The following is a 16,381-nucleotide window of genomic DNA, read 5'->3' on the forward strand; positions in this document are numbered from 1 at the left end:
CCAGTTTCCAATCCCCCGGCACCTGGCCAGATGACCACGAACGCTCATACAGCCAGGCCAAGGGCTCCGCAATGACCCCTGCCAGCTCCCTCAACGCCCTTGGGTGGAGGGCATCTGGACCTGCAGATTTAAATATGTCCAGCCCTTCCAGAAGATCCCTAACTACCTCTGCGCTGACTGAAGGCCTGACAGAGCTATCCCCGAGACTGTCCCTACCTCTGGTAGGAGGGATGTCCCGGTCCCTGTTCAAGAAAACAGAGGCAAAGAAACTGTTAAAAATATAGGCTCTCATCTGGCATAGCCACAAGGTCTTGTTTTGCAGGGGCCCTACATTGCCTGGTGCCCTCTTCTTGCTCCCAATGTACTTGAAAAAGGACTTTTTGTTGTCCTTAATCCTGGACGCTTGCCTGAGCTCCATCTCTGCCTCGGCCTTCCTAATAGCCCTCCTACACTCCCGGGCCGAGGAGGAGTACTCCTCCTTGGTGACAGCTCCTCCCTTTCACTGGTTGCACGCCTTTTGGTCCTCAGGGATTGCTGAATGCCCTTGCTGAGCCAAGGGGGTTTCTGAGCACTCTTACCCGCCTTGCTTCTCTCAGGGACTGTTACCCTTTGGGCCTGGAGGATCGCCCCCCTTAAGATACGACCATCCCTCGTGGGATCCCATCTTCTCTACCTTCTGGGCCCTCGGTGCCTCCCCCACTAATCTTCGAAGCTCATTGAAGTTGGCCCTTCTGAAGTCAAGGGCTTTAGTCTTGCTGTAAGGTGAATAGTGAATTCGAGCAGGCGATGATCGCTATTGCCCAGCTGGTCAAGGACCTGCAGTCCCCTCACCAAGTCATCCCCCGTGGCCAGGACCAGGTCCAGCAAGGCGTTATCCCTAGTGGGGCTGTGCACCTCCTTGATAAGGCGAAGGTCCTGTAATACAGCCAGGAACCTACGTGAGCGGTCAGACCTGGCTGTCTGCTCCTCCCAGCAAATGTCTTCGGATGAGTGCGGGGTGTTTTCGTTTCTTGGAAAGATGTTAGGATGGCCTTCTCTGGCAACAGGACTAAGGTGAGGCTTGTGGTGCTATGGTACATGTCTTGCAAGATTGAATGAGATGCCAAGAGGCCATCTCTGCTCAAAAGCAGAAGGCCTGGAATAGCGGAGCAAAAAGAACATCAGGATTCAAGCACGTTTGAGAGAAGGGATCTCCAGTGACCTCTCTCTTCTTTCTTCTACGTGACCTTACAGTGGGATGCTCCATAAGCAACTCCTTTTATTTAAAGAGATGAGCAGCAGAGAAGGATGCCACAAGAGTTGTTTTAGCACTTATAAAAAGTTGGCAGGTGTGCATTCACATTTTTAATACAAAACAAAGACATTTTTGTAAAGAATAATTTAGCTGAACTTGAGATAAGAATCATTGCAAGCCTAAAATGTGCAAAGTACAACACACAACATTAAAATTCTTCCCCCTCCACATCCAACGCTGAAAGGTGAGTGTAGCTAGATTGCTCTTTAGTCCTTAGTCACCTTTCTGTTAGTATAGTTCAGAAATCAACTGTTCAAATGAAAATTATGACAGCAGCGCAAGTCACCCAGAGAGGGAGTAGTACCAGGTTAACAGCTGTCAACTGCAACCCAGTTGTAAAAGATGAAAATGAAGTCCAGAGTCTGGAAAATCTGAAAAATAATTCTCTCCTTGTCAACTATTTACTGCTTCAAAGTACAATAAATTTGTCTGATTGTTTGAACAAATCTTGGAAAGTGGAGGGTGACGATACAAAGCTAAAAGTGGTTCACTGTCACAGTTCAACGCTATATACAAGAGGAGTTCCATACATTACTACCACCGCTGTGTATTGTCAGACGTCCATCAGTCTGCTGTTTCCCTTATCCAAGAACCTTTTGCTTTCTCGGCAAGTACTGAACTGCTGATTTGACATTCAAATATCAGCGCACACATTCCACTTCATAAGGGAGGATACATTTGTCACTCTTTCTACCCCAAGATATTCAACTCCTGTTAAAGCGGGTATACCTCAACCGCAAGAAAATAAAAAGCAAACTGAAAAGAACTGCTAATTCCTGTGTCTGGAAGACCGGGGATTGTTACGTGAGATTTGCTGAAGGATCTCTTCCGTTTGATGCCCAGGCTCTAGACCTGGATCGGTCCTTTCAGAATCTGTTCGCAAGACAGCCGTTAAAGCCGATCATTTTTACCGAGGAGGGGGAAGAGGCATGCAAGCAGAACTCCACTGAACCTGGCGGGTGTGCGCCGCCGGAGGTGCTTTGAGACAAGTCGACAAATGCCTTTGCACCTCGAAGTAGAAGCTGTTTGCTTTTCCTTAGGAAATATATTACAGGCTTTCCAAAACGGCCATGAACTTGGCAACTTCACCGTCAACTGGTGGGCCGAGAGGCAAAGTCCTCAGTCCCTGTATAGAGAACAGTTTAGAAGGTTTCATCAAGGACCTCAAATCAATTTATTGCCCGTCCCCTCCCCACAAAAGACGGCCTCACTTCTCAACTTGCTATGGAGGGTCCTCACTTGTTAAAGCCACCTCCCATGAGGAGATAACACAGTTAACCAGTCCCTCCCAAAAGACCTGCCCTCCCCTAGCCCAGTGACTATTGAGCTGCTTGACTAGATACTCTGTGTGCCCTCTTCATCCTCACACCTTTGTGGAGGTGCCATCACAGCCTTGCTAGCTTCAACTAAAATATTAAAATCAACCATTTTATTTCTCCTATTTCCAGGCAAGGAATAAAAAAAACCTGAGGACAAATGTAAAGGCCTGATCAACAATACTAGAGCCTGCCCCCTGACATACAAAGCTACTTACTTTATTTACAAAGACGTTGAAAAGCTGCTTCGCCCATGGACACCTGAAAAGAGATCTAGGTCTCAGTCCACTTCCGAGATATGGAAAGCTTTTCCTCTTATTTCAGCCGCTTGATAATTAAAATTTGCCTGCAAATTGGCATTTCCAAACCCTTTAACTCAGGGGTACCAAACATCTGGCTCATGGAGCTGCATCATCTAGTCTGCAGGGCCCTGAGAGGGGAATATGGAGGCAGGGCCTGCTGCTGTAATTCAGGATATGATCTAGTTGGGGTTGGTCCTGCTTGGAGGAAGGGGTTGACCTCCTAAGGTCCCTTCTAACCCGAATTTTCTATGATTCTGTGAAGACCCATTACGGATGCATGTTGATAGCCGGAGGGGTAGAAGGCTTGAGCAATGGCTGCGTTAACCCCCACACTACCGTTTCTGTTCATCCCTACTATTTAGGGACAGGTTTCAATTTTTTTCATTCAATAATACATACATATTTTTGATGCACAGACGTGGTATTTCACAACCAGATGTTTATGCAGTCTTAAATCTTAGGAATGCAGTAATGCTTTTACTATTAAAGTTGAGTTTATTGATTTAAAACCAATCTGTGATTTCCAGTACTAGAAAATGCACTTTTCCTTTGGGAAGGAAAACCCATTTGTTTTCTCAAGGTAAACAAGAAAACAGGCGACTTACCCTGGTTATTAGTCATGTTTGCAAAGACAAACTACAAGTTCTGCTTGTAAGAGAGAGCAAGGGGAAGGGAAAGCATCAGTGGGTCCCATTAGAGAATACAGTTTGTCAAGGAAACATTAAAGTCAGCATACAACCAAACTGTAGTACTCTAAACGCATCGTCTCATCACTGCCTATAACAGCAAGGATAAAACAAACTGGGAACCCATAACTAAAGACTTCATCAATCACAGCAGAAGCATCAGCTATTTTGTGCAATCAGCACTGTTATAATCCTTAAAATAGCTTAATAATAGACTATGAATATTCATACTTACATATGTAATTTCTCTGTTATAATCTGGATAATGAAGACACCAATGGATTGCATCTTCACGTTGGTGCAAGTCAGAAATTCACAGAGCAAAGCACCCACATATTGAGGACCAACGGTTTGCCCCCTGTTCAGTATAAGAGAACCAAGAAGTAGGTGACAACACGTTACCAAGCTCTAAGGAGGGACATGTGCAACTGGCTCAGAGGCAATTGTCTTGTACCTCACCCAGTCTTGAATCAGAAACATCTCACCCTAAACACAGACCAACTGCAGATCCACCTGAAACTTCCAACCCTTGGTATACCCAAGGCAAGGACCCCCCAGAATATATATTTGCACCCTGAACTACTCCTCCTATCTGCATTTTTTGTAACCTGCTGGCTGACACAAGGCCCAGAAGAGCTTCTAATCATCAAAAACTACTTTCAGATGTTTTATAGGTCACCACTATCACCTAGACACTGCCCAAGATGGGATCCAAAATGATTACTTCTTAAAGAGGGATACCAATTTCTATAGTAAACTCTGAGTAAGATCAAAAGACATAAAAAACAAATAAAACCGTTCAAAATCTGTACATCGGACATAGTCATCTCAGACATCACTTGTTCACTTCAGGTGGGAGCACGCAGATACTCCACGTGTATGCACATGTGTAAAAGGGTGTGTGCTCTAAACACCTGTTAGAGTATATTAAGGGACTCTGAACTCATTGCACAAGTGCCACATGGGAAACAAGGGTACATGGCTCTGTCTCATCAGTTCAGGCAAGGAAGCTACACAGAGGTCATAAAGGTACAACTGTTTAGAAGACTAATTTAAACCAGCAACCTAGGAAGTAAAACTTTTGTCTCACACAGATGTTAAGTATCTTAAATGATAATCCATTCAGACCAGTTTTATGAATAAAGTAGCCAGGCCTTGCTGACAATTAGTGGATTAATTATAAGAGCAATTTAATGTAGACAATTACTAGTTAGACCTTTGCTGAGAGAGAGAAATCCCACAGCTCTGGCCTTTAAGTATTTTCATAATAAAGCAGCAGGGCCTCAGGAACAAAATGCTTACTTACAATGTCAGTATTGTGTCTTTCCTACAATTCAGATCTCTGACAAACAGATTGACAGTGCCATGGAGAATGGATTCTTCATAGGAGAAACCGTCTAATAATAGCCTCAGTGCCCAGAAGTTATTCTAGGAAGGCAAGAGAAATGCAGGCAAGTGATGTAATTCTGCATTATGCAGCACCTCATTTCACTAGCACGATCAGAGAGGAAATCATTCATGAAGTTTAACTAAAGACAGCAGACAAAAAAAAAAATGTGTGATCATGAAGCTTGACATGCTGCTAAGTGACTTTAAGCGTAATTTGCGCTAATCAATTAGAATGAAACTCCAAATGTCTTGGACTTACCCCGAATGCTAGTATTATTTCTAGAATGGAATTCAAGTACGGAAGGTCACTCAGAATCATCTGCTTCACTGCTTGCACCAAGAGAATCAGACCAGCCTCAAGGCAGAACTGAGGGCACAAATAAAAAACAGAAGTTGAAACATTGAGAGAAAATTTCTCCCCGGCTTTATACCTGATATGTCCTTAGCTACATCTACTTAAATCAGGTGCTAACTGTGGTCACTCTGACCTGGGAGTGCCTTGCACAGTGAATTTCAGAGCTCCGCAACTGGCCAACTGCAGGAACAGCTGGTTACAAGTATCGTAAGAACAGAAGAATTTAGTGATGGACATCACGTGCAGGAAGGGGAACAGAGCAAATGCTGCAAGCGTGTGGCATCTTTCAGCCGAAGCACTCCAAATGCTTCATAGAGTCTTGCATTCTCACCGTGAAATAGAATTCGCCTTACGTAGGCCAAAAATAATCCTGGCTCATGAAGTTACATAATTAGAAAGTAAGTTAAACATGATTTCCTCAGAAGAAATACAAGGAGCACCATTAATTGGCCTCTTTAGAAAACTGAACACATCCTAATTACAGGTGAATAACTTTCACTCGAGTCAGTTGCAACTAACACAGCACTGCGTACAAGTCTCTGCCCCCTGAAGAGAGAATCTCACTTGCACAGATGTGAATACTTAACCTCAAATTACTATCTGAAAGGTATCCCACAGTGCTTGAATTCATATTTCAAATCTAGAGAAATCCCAGATGTTTTATATCTATAGGGGATGTTCACTGGAAACATGTGCTTGCTTCTGTGGAGGCAAACATCAGCATAACTAAACGGTCACTATTTTGGCTCCAGACACATTTACCTGCCTGGTCAATTAATTTGCCTATGGAAATGGTTGTCTGTTCAGCCTCTATTTCATACAAGGGTAATTCTGGGCAGCGAGACATTAAGATGCAGCCAGGGTCATGGCCAGTGGACAAGAATAGAGGAGTTTTGAATCCCAGTCCCTGCTTCTCTAATCGCTAAATTTATGCCATTTTCTAATACGTTTCCAGCTTCTCTGTAAAAGCATTTCAATAAGACAAAAATCATTTTGATGTCCTACAGTGCAATTTAGAGTCCAAGAGTCAGTCCCCGCCCCCCTCATTATCCCAAACATACTTACAGAATTAGAGAAAAAATTACACGGCAGAGAAACATTGACTTTGGTCTTCAGCTCATTCAGAAGGCCATAACACACAGAGACCACCTTCTGCAAAAGGAAACAGTGAGTCAGATGGAGCAAGAGAGGGCCCAGATAGACAAGTATCTAATACTGTCCAAGACAACTCTTTGACATGTGGTGTTTTAGTGTCCTTGGTGCCACTTCGACACATGAAGTGTGGACTGTCCAAAGTATAACCCTAGAAATGCTGTAGGTCTATGGCACTCATTGAATTATGTGACAGATTCTGTTCAGCAGTCTCCCTAGATGTATTTTAAAGCAATTTAGGCTTGCTGTGCTTAGTAGACATTTTCACTGGAGATACACAACTGCCCAAATAGTAGCTCTTCAAGGCCAGCACAGAGCACCTCCTTAATAGAGGAAACCAAATCCCTCCTCTATTTATTTTGTAATTTCTCAAACTTAACAGATCTGGAATCAGGTCTCAAGCGTTCAGCTGTGAGAACAGTTAATTTGCTCATCCTGACATTTAGCACCTCTATATAATTATCAGATAGTCAAATGAGCTCCTGCATCTCAGGGCCAAAAGAAACAAGTCTCGTGGCAGCCTACAACCACTAAACTTACTCTAGGCCACAGGAGATTCACTAACAGTTTTCAATTATCCACATTTTAACTGCCATCTGTGCCCGCACTTCATCCAAAAGCAGTGAAAAAGCTGCTGCCAATTTCATAGGATGATGTTAAGACCTTGCCCCTAAAAATGTTAACCTGACACACGCAATGACATTATTTAAGGGTGTATTATAAAGTGAGCTCATATTCCAACACAAGTTGATTCCCGAGTTGAAAAAATGTGATACTCAAAAGCAGGGCATCAGTTTCTGCATCTCAGAATGCTCTTCCAGTTACCTCTTGAAAGTCAAGTGGTGGCTCTTTCAGCGAGAGAGGAATTAAATGTCCACTCTTCTCCAGTGTAGTGCCGCTACCCAGAACCATGATGAAGGTGCTCCAGCATTTTGGCTGAAATACAGCAAGGCTTCCACTTAGCAAAAAGCACAAAGTTCTTCAAAACAGTTTTTGGTCCAATTGGACAGAGCAAGGTAAATGTCATCACAAATAAACATACCTAACATAACACGAAGCATAATACTTATGATAAAAAGTCCCCTTGACAGGCAATGCACCATATAAATCTGCAAAAAGGCTACCCTCTTTTGTACTGCCTACTACAAAAGGTGAGTAAATGAGGCATACCGATGTGTACCTTTTCTTGTGGGATCCCAAAGTACTGATGACAAAATGGTAACATCTGGACTGCCCATTAGAGGAGGATTGTAAGGGAAGCTACAACACTAATATTTCCAATAAATGCCATGCCCAATGCATAACTTTCATTGTCACAGTCAATGCACATGGGGCTAATCATCATTCCTCCTCTCAGACTGGTGAAAGCACCATCCTCATTTTGTCTCAGAGGAAAAGAGCCAATATCTCCCCCAGTATCTTATGTTTCCGCTTCAACACAGTACTTCCCGAAGGTTCAGGGGTAGCTCCTCTCCTGGGGTAATCTATCATAGCTCCACTGACATCAACACCAGTGAAGCTCTGATACCTTGCATCAGCTGAGGATCTGCCCAGCAGGCTGCACACATTCAAGCAGGATAATTGTATTTACATGCGTCTAGGTCAGGGCAGAGTGGTTCAATTAAATCAGTGTAAAACTAGACAACACGCAAGGTGACATTTGCCAAAATTAAGCCAGCAAGGTTCCAGTTCAATCAGCCAACCATTCGCATAGCGTGACAGCTCCCTCTTCATCAACGGAGGGGCAGCATGGTGCCATGGCCTGATCTGCGGGGCTGATGTGCCAGGAACTCCCAAGTTTGCCACAGACTATGGCAGCATTTTGGGCAAATCACTGCTCTTCATTGCCTCAGTTTCCCCAACTACAGAACAGAGATAATGACTGCAAAGCGTGGGGCATGAATTATATTTTCACAACACTTGCAAGAATGTAAAAAGCACTGAAGTTGTGGGGAAAGCTGAAACAAAGTCAGAACAAGAGGCCGTTAAAGGTCTGTTCTGGAAGCGTACAGAAACATGACATTCACTATAGAAGCATAAGATTAAAATGGACACTCACATTCCTGTACAATAATGTATTGCTGTAAAGGAGTTTGAGTCCTCTTGTGATTAAAACAGTGTTCTTCAAAGGAGATCCTAGAAGAAAAGAAACAATATAAACCCGATACAAAAATGACCAGAACTAAATGCTGGTTTAAAAATCAAGTAATTCAGTTAACCATCAAAGCTTTCTACACACAGCTAACATTAGAAGCACCCATAGCTATTTCATAGTGTAGTTCTCCTAATTCAGGAGCTAATCATCATCAGTTGAAATATGCTCCTTAGAGTCCTCAGGAAGCTTCACAAGCAATTAAAATATGATACAACTGATGAAGCCATAATATAGCAGACCACACAGAACAAATCCTCTCATTGAGTACAGAATATTTAAGCACAGTACTGACATGCTGTCACCATCCCACATGCTCCTGGGGATACTGCTAATAGCTGCTAAGTGGGCTTCTGTAAAATAAGCCAGGGGGGTCTCAGATCAGTTCCCTACTGCACAATTCCAAATGTGCCCAAACCCATTACTGCAGTAGTCTTGCAAGCAAGACCAATGATTAAATGCAACAGAGACTATGAATTCCATTTCAAAGGTATTCACTCAAGGTCACGATAAACTTGTCAGCAGGTTGAGGCATGCACTTGTGCTATGGTTTACAAGAGGGCTTCATACCCTACATTTTCTCCTAATGGGATGAAATGGCTTCATTGCCAATACATATTAGCCTTTGTATGCAAAACAGCACATGGCAGATGGCAAGAGTAGTTTCAGCTTGAGTCCAGAATCTAAATGACAACGGTCTTGGCAAATACTAAGTTCCATGCTTTAGTCCAGAGGATGCGTGGGGCTGGGCTGAAAGTCTGTTAAAGACTTCCCGTAAAGTCTGCACGCCGCTGTGTTCGAGCGGGGATGGAAGCAAAAACTGTAACAAGAAACAATACTTGCCAATGGCAGTCCACTGCCCTGAGTCACGAAGATCATTTCCAGAAGGAACACTGCCTGTTTTGAACATCTTCATGTAGACTTCAAACTGGGCAGAGGTTATACGGCAGGCTGTACAGCATGCCAGGTTACTGTAGGGGAGGAAGAGTGAGCGGGCAGCATCAACAAAGTCCCCCATTTTGCACAAGTAGAATGGAATTCTGTCTTTGTAGATTTTTAACCTGAAAACAAGAAAAGGTCAAAAAGATGATTTGGACAAATGTTGCCATTAACACAAAAGTGTTACAAAAAAATTCTGATCTAATTACATTGGCCAGGTAATATTAAGTAAAAGTTAGCAGTGATACTATATCATGTTTTACTACTGGAAAATGTTTGCAAGCTGAAGTCTTATTTCTTTTCAAGGTTTGATTCTATTAAGGGTTAAGGCCTGCATGGGGACTATTCTAAAGGCAAAGAAAAACTAAAAAAAGCCATTTACCCTTGAGTGTCATTGCATTTCACAGCTTTCAGGTAGCGAACTATTTCCTTATAGCTAAGGGAGAAGAAGAGGGGAAAAAAAGGAAGCATTACAATTTGGCACACACTATTCAAATACCAATCACAGTTAATGAGATAGAACAAGTTCTCCCACATTTGTCTACAAAAGATGGAAGCAGGCAGTGAATAAATGTGCGATCATGTTGTGTCCTGACAAACCCAAAAGCTACAGATAAACCTGAATAAAAACGCACTCACCACAACAAAGTTATTGCACATTTAAGTCCAGAAAGTCATCACTGTGACTCTGGCAAGAGAAATTTCAGGGGACGCCATCTGGGTAAACACTACAAACTTCCATTTTCTCTGTACCAGAAAATACTGGAGAAATTGAAAGCTTTAGAAATTATACAAATCCCTTCTAATATCCCTTATGTGAAACTTCCCTTACGTTTAACCTAAATGGGACCAACAGGATTTGGCAACTGCAAAGATTATTCCCGCCCACTGGGAAGTGAAAATGAAGGTGGCAGATGACAAGGGACACTCTCTCTCTCTCCCTCTTATAACAAATCACTGATAATTTGTATATCATCTATGCTATGCTTCTTCCACAGACTTCCAAAGGGGGGGGAATCAAAGGGAGAAGCTAAAAAAGAAAGTCTCAAGCCAGACACTAAGGGTTACAATAGGAAGCAATTTTCAGATGTTCTCTACTGCTCTCACAGACTATAATGAGAGAGTGCATCTCAACAGACTTGGGTCCAAACCAGAAAGATCATTAAAAGAAAAAAAAGCTAAGAAAGAAAAGAAGAAAAAGGAACAGAACCACGATCATTCATTTATGAAGACCTTGATAAACAAAGCAAAGCAAAGCAGTCACATTCCTTTCAAGGGATATTGCTTTGAACCACACATCTACCGATAGCCAGGGTGACAACAGAGTAGAGGGAGAATGACTGAAACTCTGCAGTGGCTTTTTTCCATATCTGAATAAAAAAAAGATGCTCCTTTGACAGGTGCTGGAGTGCTGAGCACATTTAGAAAACACCGCTGACCTGTTGGGCTTTTGATCAATCTCCGTTTTGCCCCTTTTTGGTAGCACAATGGTGACCGTAAGTCTTTCAAAGGCACTGCACTGTACAACGTCAATATAATGCAGGACTTAAATTCTTAACAGCTGGATAACAACTTACTGTTGCTGGTTTTCTAATCTTTCTACACGAGCCCTTATAACAGGAAATGCTTCCCACAAAGATACTTTCCTCCCTTTGTGTGTTCTTTGACCTGTGATGTTCTGGCCTTTTAAGACTGTGGTCAATAATCCGTGATCCCATGGCATAACATTTAGGCTGGAAGTTAAAGACAGAAGTTATTCCCAAGGCTACTATAGGGCTCTTTGAAAAAGTTCACAGTTGAAAGCAAGGACATCTTTAATGTGGAAAAACACTTGAAGCGAGCATTTGTTTGCTCTAGATCAAAAATTTGAACAACCTGCTATAGAATTTCCAAAGGTTACAGCAACTCCCTTCAGAAATTAGGCTGATGGACTAGAATATACCAAGGGCACCACAGCAAAGCTGGGATGGGTTTCAAGTTTTCAGCCGAATTCTCTATTAAAGCACCCACGTCCATAGCAAGAGATTACAAGTTCCAATATACAGACCATGTAAAGACTGGCCTTTACACTTCAATACCTTTAACGAGTGATTAACAAGCAAAACTTACCAATTTGAGAAGGTATAGCAGTGACAAGGAAGTGATATACGCTGGAAAAAATGAATGAACTTGTGATGCAAAGTGTTTGGGAAGTCACATAGCACCAGCATCCTTTGCAGCCGTGTTGTAATTCTGTATTCAAGAAGAAAGTTAGTTTCAAAAGGGAGGGAAATAAGCCAACGTTTTTAAAGCCAGCTGCACTGTTGGTTTGATAACTCCTCCCCTGTAGCATCTAAAAAAAAAAATTTCAAATAAGGTTTCTTGATCAAAATATGGTTATATATAAAACCTAATATACAAGGCTTACAATCAGCATAATATTACTCTTAAAAAAAAAATCCAGTGAAAGTGTGCTTTAAAAAAAATTTAAATCTTCATAGAATATTTGAAATGCAAGTAGTGCATCATCATGCCAACATAGGATAAACCAGATAGGTTTTTGTAGTCAAACTGCTTGTAAATGAAAACAACTAACCGGGTTTTTACTGTCTGTGCCAAGTGAAATGTAAAAACAAACAGAATGGTAATGGTAACATTAATTGCACTGGACTTAAAATTTGTAAGAGATTTCTGGTTTATATTTAAAGTATATTTTAAAATTGACAAGATCCTTTTAAGGATCTTTAAGGTTAGCTTCAAACGCCATCACAATAAACAGCTTTGTTAAACAGATTTAGAGTGATCTAGAAATCCACACTCACCTGAAGAGTTGCAAGTCTCTGCAGTCATTAAAACATCTGATGGCAACAGAACTAACTTAAATGGGAGCCCACATTGAAATGCCCGGGGAAGCTGAAAGAAGTTTGGGGCAAATATACCCTTCCTCTCTTCTTTCAAAGTTGATAAAAATAGGGCATTATCTTTGTAAGGAATGGTCTCCCTAACATAAAAGTAGACACTTAAAATGACAAAGATATAGGTTTGACCTGCCATTGATTTAAAAATAGGGAAATAATGAGAGGAATAGGATTTTTTTTAATGTGTTCCCAAAAGCCATTTCCCATCATCGTATTCCATTAACCTTTTGCTACTGCTGGATGTGGTATTAAAGGTGAACCACAGAGCTAAAATGAGAAATGAGTTGAGCAGAAAAAAAGTGTGCTAGATGTCGACCAGGCTCCGGGGGAAATTGTGTACGTTACGTCCCTGACTGAGCTCCTCCTTGCGAATGGTCACCAGGCTGCTGTATTAAAGTCAAATGTGGATACCATGTGCTTCTACAATCACCATTTCCAAGCAGAGTTAAGAGCCTAGACACTGTCTTAAAAGTCTGGCCCCTCACATACTCAAGCAAAATAGACTCCAACACCCTTTCTGGGCTACGGGTCCCTAGGGTTTTAGACCACAGAGTCTATGTTGGTTGGCCATCAATGATCCAGCTGGAAATGTAGAAGCTTTTTTTTTTAACCCCCCCCAAAACACTGCTGACATGGTGCTCTATCCTATGTATAATCCCATAACATGATGGATGCCATTTGTGATCTGAGACCACTGTCTACTGTTCTGACCAGTGAACCTCGTTATATTCTTGTGCTTTCCCATAACCCGGTGTCTCATACACTTGGATTTTAGGTGCTCAGGACAGAAGCGGTCTGTATTTGTACAGCACCTACAATGACTGGGCCCTGCCTCGCGTAGTGCTACCCCAATACAATAAGGATACGCATAATATTACTTTAGCTTTGCTACGGCAGAAGTTCTCTTTTATGGAATCCCACATTAGAAAATTGAGATTACAACAGCCGGGGCCTTTAAAAACCCGTTAGTGCCTGAAGCTAGCCTTTGTAGCAGTAAAACAGTGAACTTGGCAGCCTGCAAAACATCTAATTCACACTGTACTTTCTTACCTCTCCATCAGACAAGGTACAGCTACCTTCAGAGATCCATTCTGACCTAGATTTCTCCAGCTTCTGATACAAAACACATAGATTAGGACTTACAGTTTTTAAAACGTATTAGTTTTAAAACTAAAGCAGAGAAGAAACAAAAGGATGGAAACAATTTCTGTGAACAGATGAGAGCTAACAAACTAGCTACAGCACATTTCAGATGTATTTGCAGAGCTTTAACAAGAAGCACTGTGTAGAGCACCTTCTGGAAACAGAATAATTTGCATCACAGCAGAACCAAATTCTCAGCTGAAATGAACCCATCGTGCTAACTGCTACATAGTGCAGTCATCTCTGCTTTGATGGGCTTAGTCTCAATTGACGAAACAAAACTCCTACTAGAATTGGAGATGCAGTAGCAAGCTCACTCTATACATGGGGCATGGAAAGATAAAGTGACTTGCCCAAGGTCACAGAAGAAAGCCATGAGTGATTCCAAGTAACAGAAGCTGAAAAACAGTGCTGTAACTGTTATAAATTTCCCTTCCACTGAAATGAAGGATTTTTCAAGCATTCCCCTCAACTCCTCTTCCCCTTTGTGCTACATAACGCACTGAATACTTACAGAGAAGGATCCTTATGAAGTGCAATTTCTTTGGCTGCTCCCAGAAGCATGACTGCAGCAGTTTTGGGATTCTCTTGGTCTGCCTCATTTAAAAAATTCATTACCAGTGTGAAAACAGCAGAATATCTACAAGAAATAAAAGCCTTTAAGAGGATAGTTTAGGTGTTTGTTTAAACTGGATTGTGATGGGGTCCAAGTGGCCAACTAAACAGACTGCAAGCAGAAAAGCAAGTTTCCCCACAGATTGGTTCTGCCACCACTGGTTGGCATGATTCTGATTGTTATCTGACCAACAGAGGGAAATCCCTGTGAATTACTATACAGCGTGAGCCAATTAATCAACCTCTGTAGTCACTGTTACCTGTATATGACCTCTGTCTGGCGCTGCAAGCAGATATTGCATTGCCCAGGTGCCAATTTTGTGTAACAGAAACATTCGTGTCTATTGGAAAGCATTCTTTCACCAAGCAGGTATTTGTTATATTCCGCAGACAGTTTGTGAATAAATTTTATCAGCAGACTACCTGGAGATGAAGGAGGAAAAAAAAATTGTAGACATTTTTTTGCCTTGGAAACAAATATGACCTTCTCATTAGACGTCTCATTCTGGGACAACTTGAGAGCACACCCTTTACCTCCACGTCGAAGATCTGCATCTATGTCTGTGAGGTCCAGGTTGAACATTACAAGAACACCCACCAAGGCAAAATCACGCTGCTCCTTCCAGAATTTGCTTTTGTTGTGTGCATTGGAATGACAGAAGGAAGGGGCTGTCCAGTTCTGACACTAAGGGAAGAAAGGAAGAGGATTTTTAATTTAATTAACCAAAGCAAAAGTTACAGTCCCCGACTCAGAGAAGTTAGTCTCATTATACCTGTATAGCTGGCTATATTCCATACTGAGCTACTGCTTTCTACTGGCGCAAATTCTAGTTGTTTTACCAACTGCATAACCAAATCAGGGACGGCATTAATATAAGGCTCTTTAATAAATACTCTGCATAAAAATGATGCAGTAGTACTTCTCGGACACACATCAGCCAGAAGACGAACCACTAGAAAATAGCCAAGGTGTGACAGGCTATGAGCATGAAAATTTTATCTCCAATTCTTCTTTAGTGCATGGTTCTTTCAGTGGCTTGTTCCTGATGCATTTAGTAAAAAAAAAAACAAAACACATTTTAAAAGCTGAAGTAGGCGTGTCAGCCAACAACTGGAGACATCATTTCAGCCAAGCGATTACATAACAGTGGACTGATATACAAGAACATGTACCTGGTCTTTGAAAGATAAAGCCTTTATACTTGTAACTATCTCAAAGCAATGTTGTGAGGCTCAGTTAACTGGCATCTGATAAAGCACTTTGTGATTCTGGAGGAAAATGTATACCTGCCAAATTAAATGATGACAAATGGGAGCTGTGACACTAAGTTAAAAGATTTCCTAATACCAGAGTAAAGAGCTGAAATATTTTCAAAGAATTCCAGGTTTTTAGCTGTTTTTAACTTTGCAGAACAGTAGGATATCTGAATATCCCTAATATCACACTAATCCTAGGAAAAGAACTAACCAGAGTGCACAGCACTGATCACCACCAATCTGCCTGAATCGGCAAGCTCTGCCGACTGACACCAGGTAAGCAGCTGGTCAAGCAAGTTACTGGCCTGCTTGGCCCAGACCTGAAATTACTTCTTCTAGAGTCATAGTGGCATTATGAAGCCAACAAATGCTCAGAAGACAATCATTCGCAGTATCATAAGATTACGTTTGCAGTATCATATATTGCTTTAAGCAGGCCCCAAATAAATGGTTTCTATTACAATTCACAAGGCAATTTTGACAAAGCAGACCCATGTTTCCTAAAAAAAAAAAATCTCCAATCCCTCCTTACCTCAGAAGCTAGCTTATCACAAATGTAGCAATAGCACTGACTGCAGATATCAGCGTTTCTCTTGAGGGGTGAGCTTGTATCACACTCTGCTCGCCTGTAGGTTGATAAAGGAGAGCATTATATTATTCCATGCTAAATACCTGGTCCAGTCTACTTCTGCTTCCAATTGTTAAGATGACTCAACAAGACATCTAAAAGTTATACTAGTAAGACTTAAACCTTTCAGTTTCAAACTAGTAATCAGTAGTAGCAGTTTTGAAATCCATGCCTCATGGTACCAGGACTCTGATATAAAATTCTAAATGAAACAGTTTGAAGAGGAATGGCAAAGGAATCTCAGAAATATTTACTA

General features: G+C 41.7%; 1 protein-coding gene across 6 annotated transcripts in view; it reads right to left on the reverse strand.

The window, feature by feature from the left end:
* Positions 1–989: 989 nt before the first annotated feature.
* LOC102368867 overlaps positions 990–16,381 on the reverse strand; it is a 17,773-nt gene continuing 2,381 nt past the window's right edge. Inside the window, exons 2-19 of one of the 6 annotated variants that reach the window (XM_025204667.1) lie at positions 16,030–16,123; positions 15,414–15,527; positions 15,014–15,283; positions 14,501–14,925; positions 14,140–14,265; positions 13,533–13,595; positions 11,695–11,817; positions 11,163–11,318; positions 9,968–10,021; positions 9,490–9,707; positions 8,554–8,630; positions 7,320–7,430; positions 6,408–6,494; positions 5,247–5,354; positions 4,905–5,026; positions 3,834–3,956; positions 2,829–2,871; positions 990–2,420 (exon numbers count right to left, since the gene is read on the reverse strand). In XM_025204667.1, the coding sequence (XP_025060452.1) occupies positions 2,343–2,420; positions 2,829–2,871; positions 3,834–3,956; positions 4,905–5,026; positions 5,247–5,354; positions 6,408–6,494; positions 7,320–7,430; positions 8,554–8,630; positions 9,490–9,707; positions 9,968–10,021; positions 11,163–11,318; positions 11,695–11,817; positions 13,533–13,595; positions 14,140–14,265; positions 14,501–14,823 (1,812 nt within the window). In that variant the 5' untranslated portion in view covers positions 14,824–14,925; positions 15,014–15,283; positions 15,414–15,527; positions 16,030–16,123 and the 3' untranslated portion in view covers positions 990–2,342. Of the gene's footprint in view, positions 2,421–2,828; positions 2,872–2,897; positions 3,690–3,833; positions 3,957–4,904; positions 5,027–5,246; positions 5,355–6,407; positions 6,495–7,319; positions 7,431–8,553; positions 8,631–9,489; positions 9,708–9,967; positions 10,022–11,162; positions 11,319–11,694; positions 11,818–13,532; positions 13,596–14,139; positions 14,266–14,500; positions 14,926–15,013; positions 15,284–15,413; positions 15,528–16,029; positions 16,124–16,381 lie in introns of those variants that run through there. The other 5 variants (XM_025204664.1, XM_025204666.1, XM_025204663.1 and 2 more) reach the window with 5 other exon arrangements.

Source organism: Alligator sinensis, unplaced genomic scaffold (genome assembly GCF_000455745.1).
Source record: "Alligator sinensis unplaced genomic scaffold, ASM45574v1 scaffold1283_1, whole genome shotgun sequence".
NCBI lineage: Eukaryota > Metazoa > Chordata > Crocodylia > Alligatoridae > Alligator > Alligator sinensis.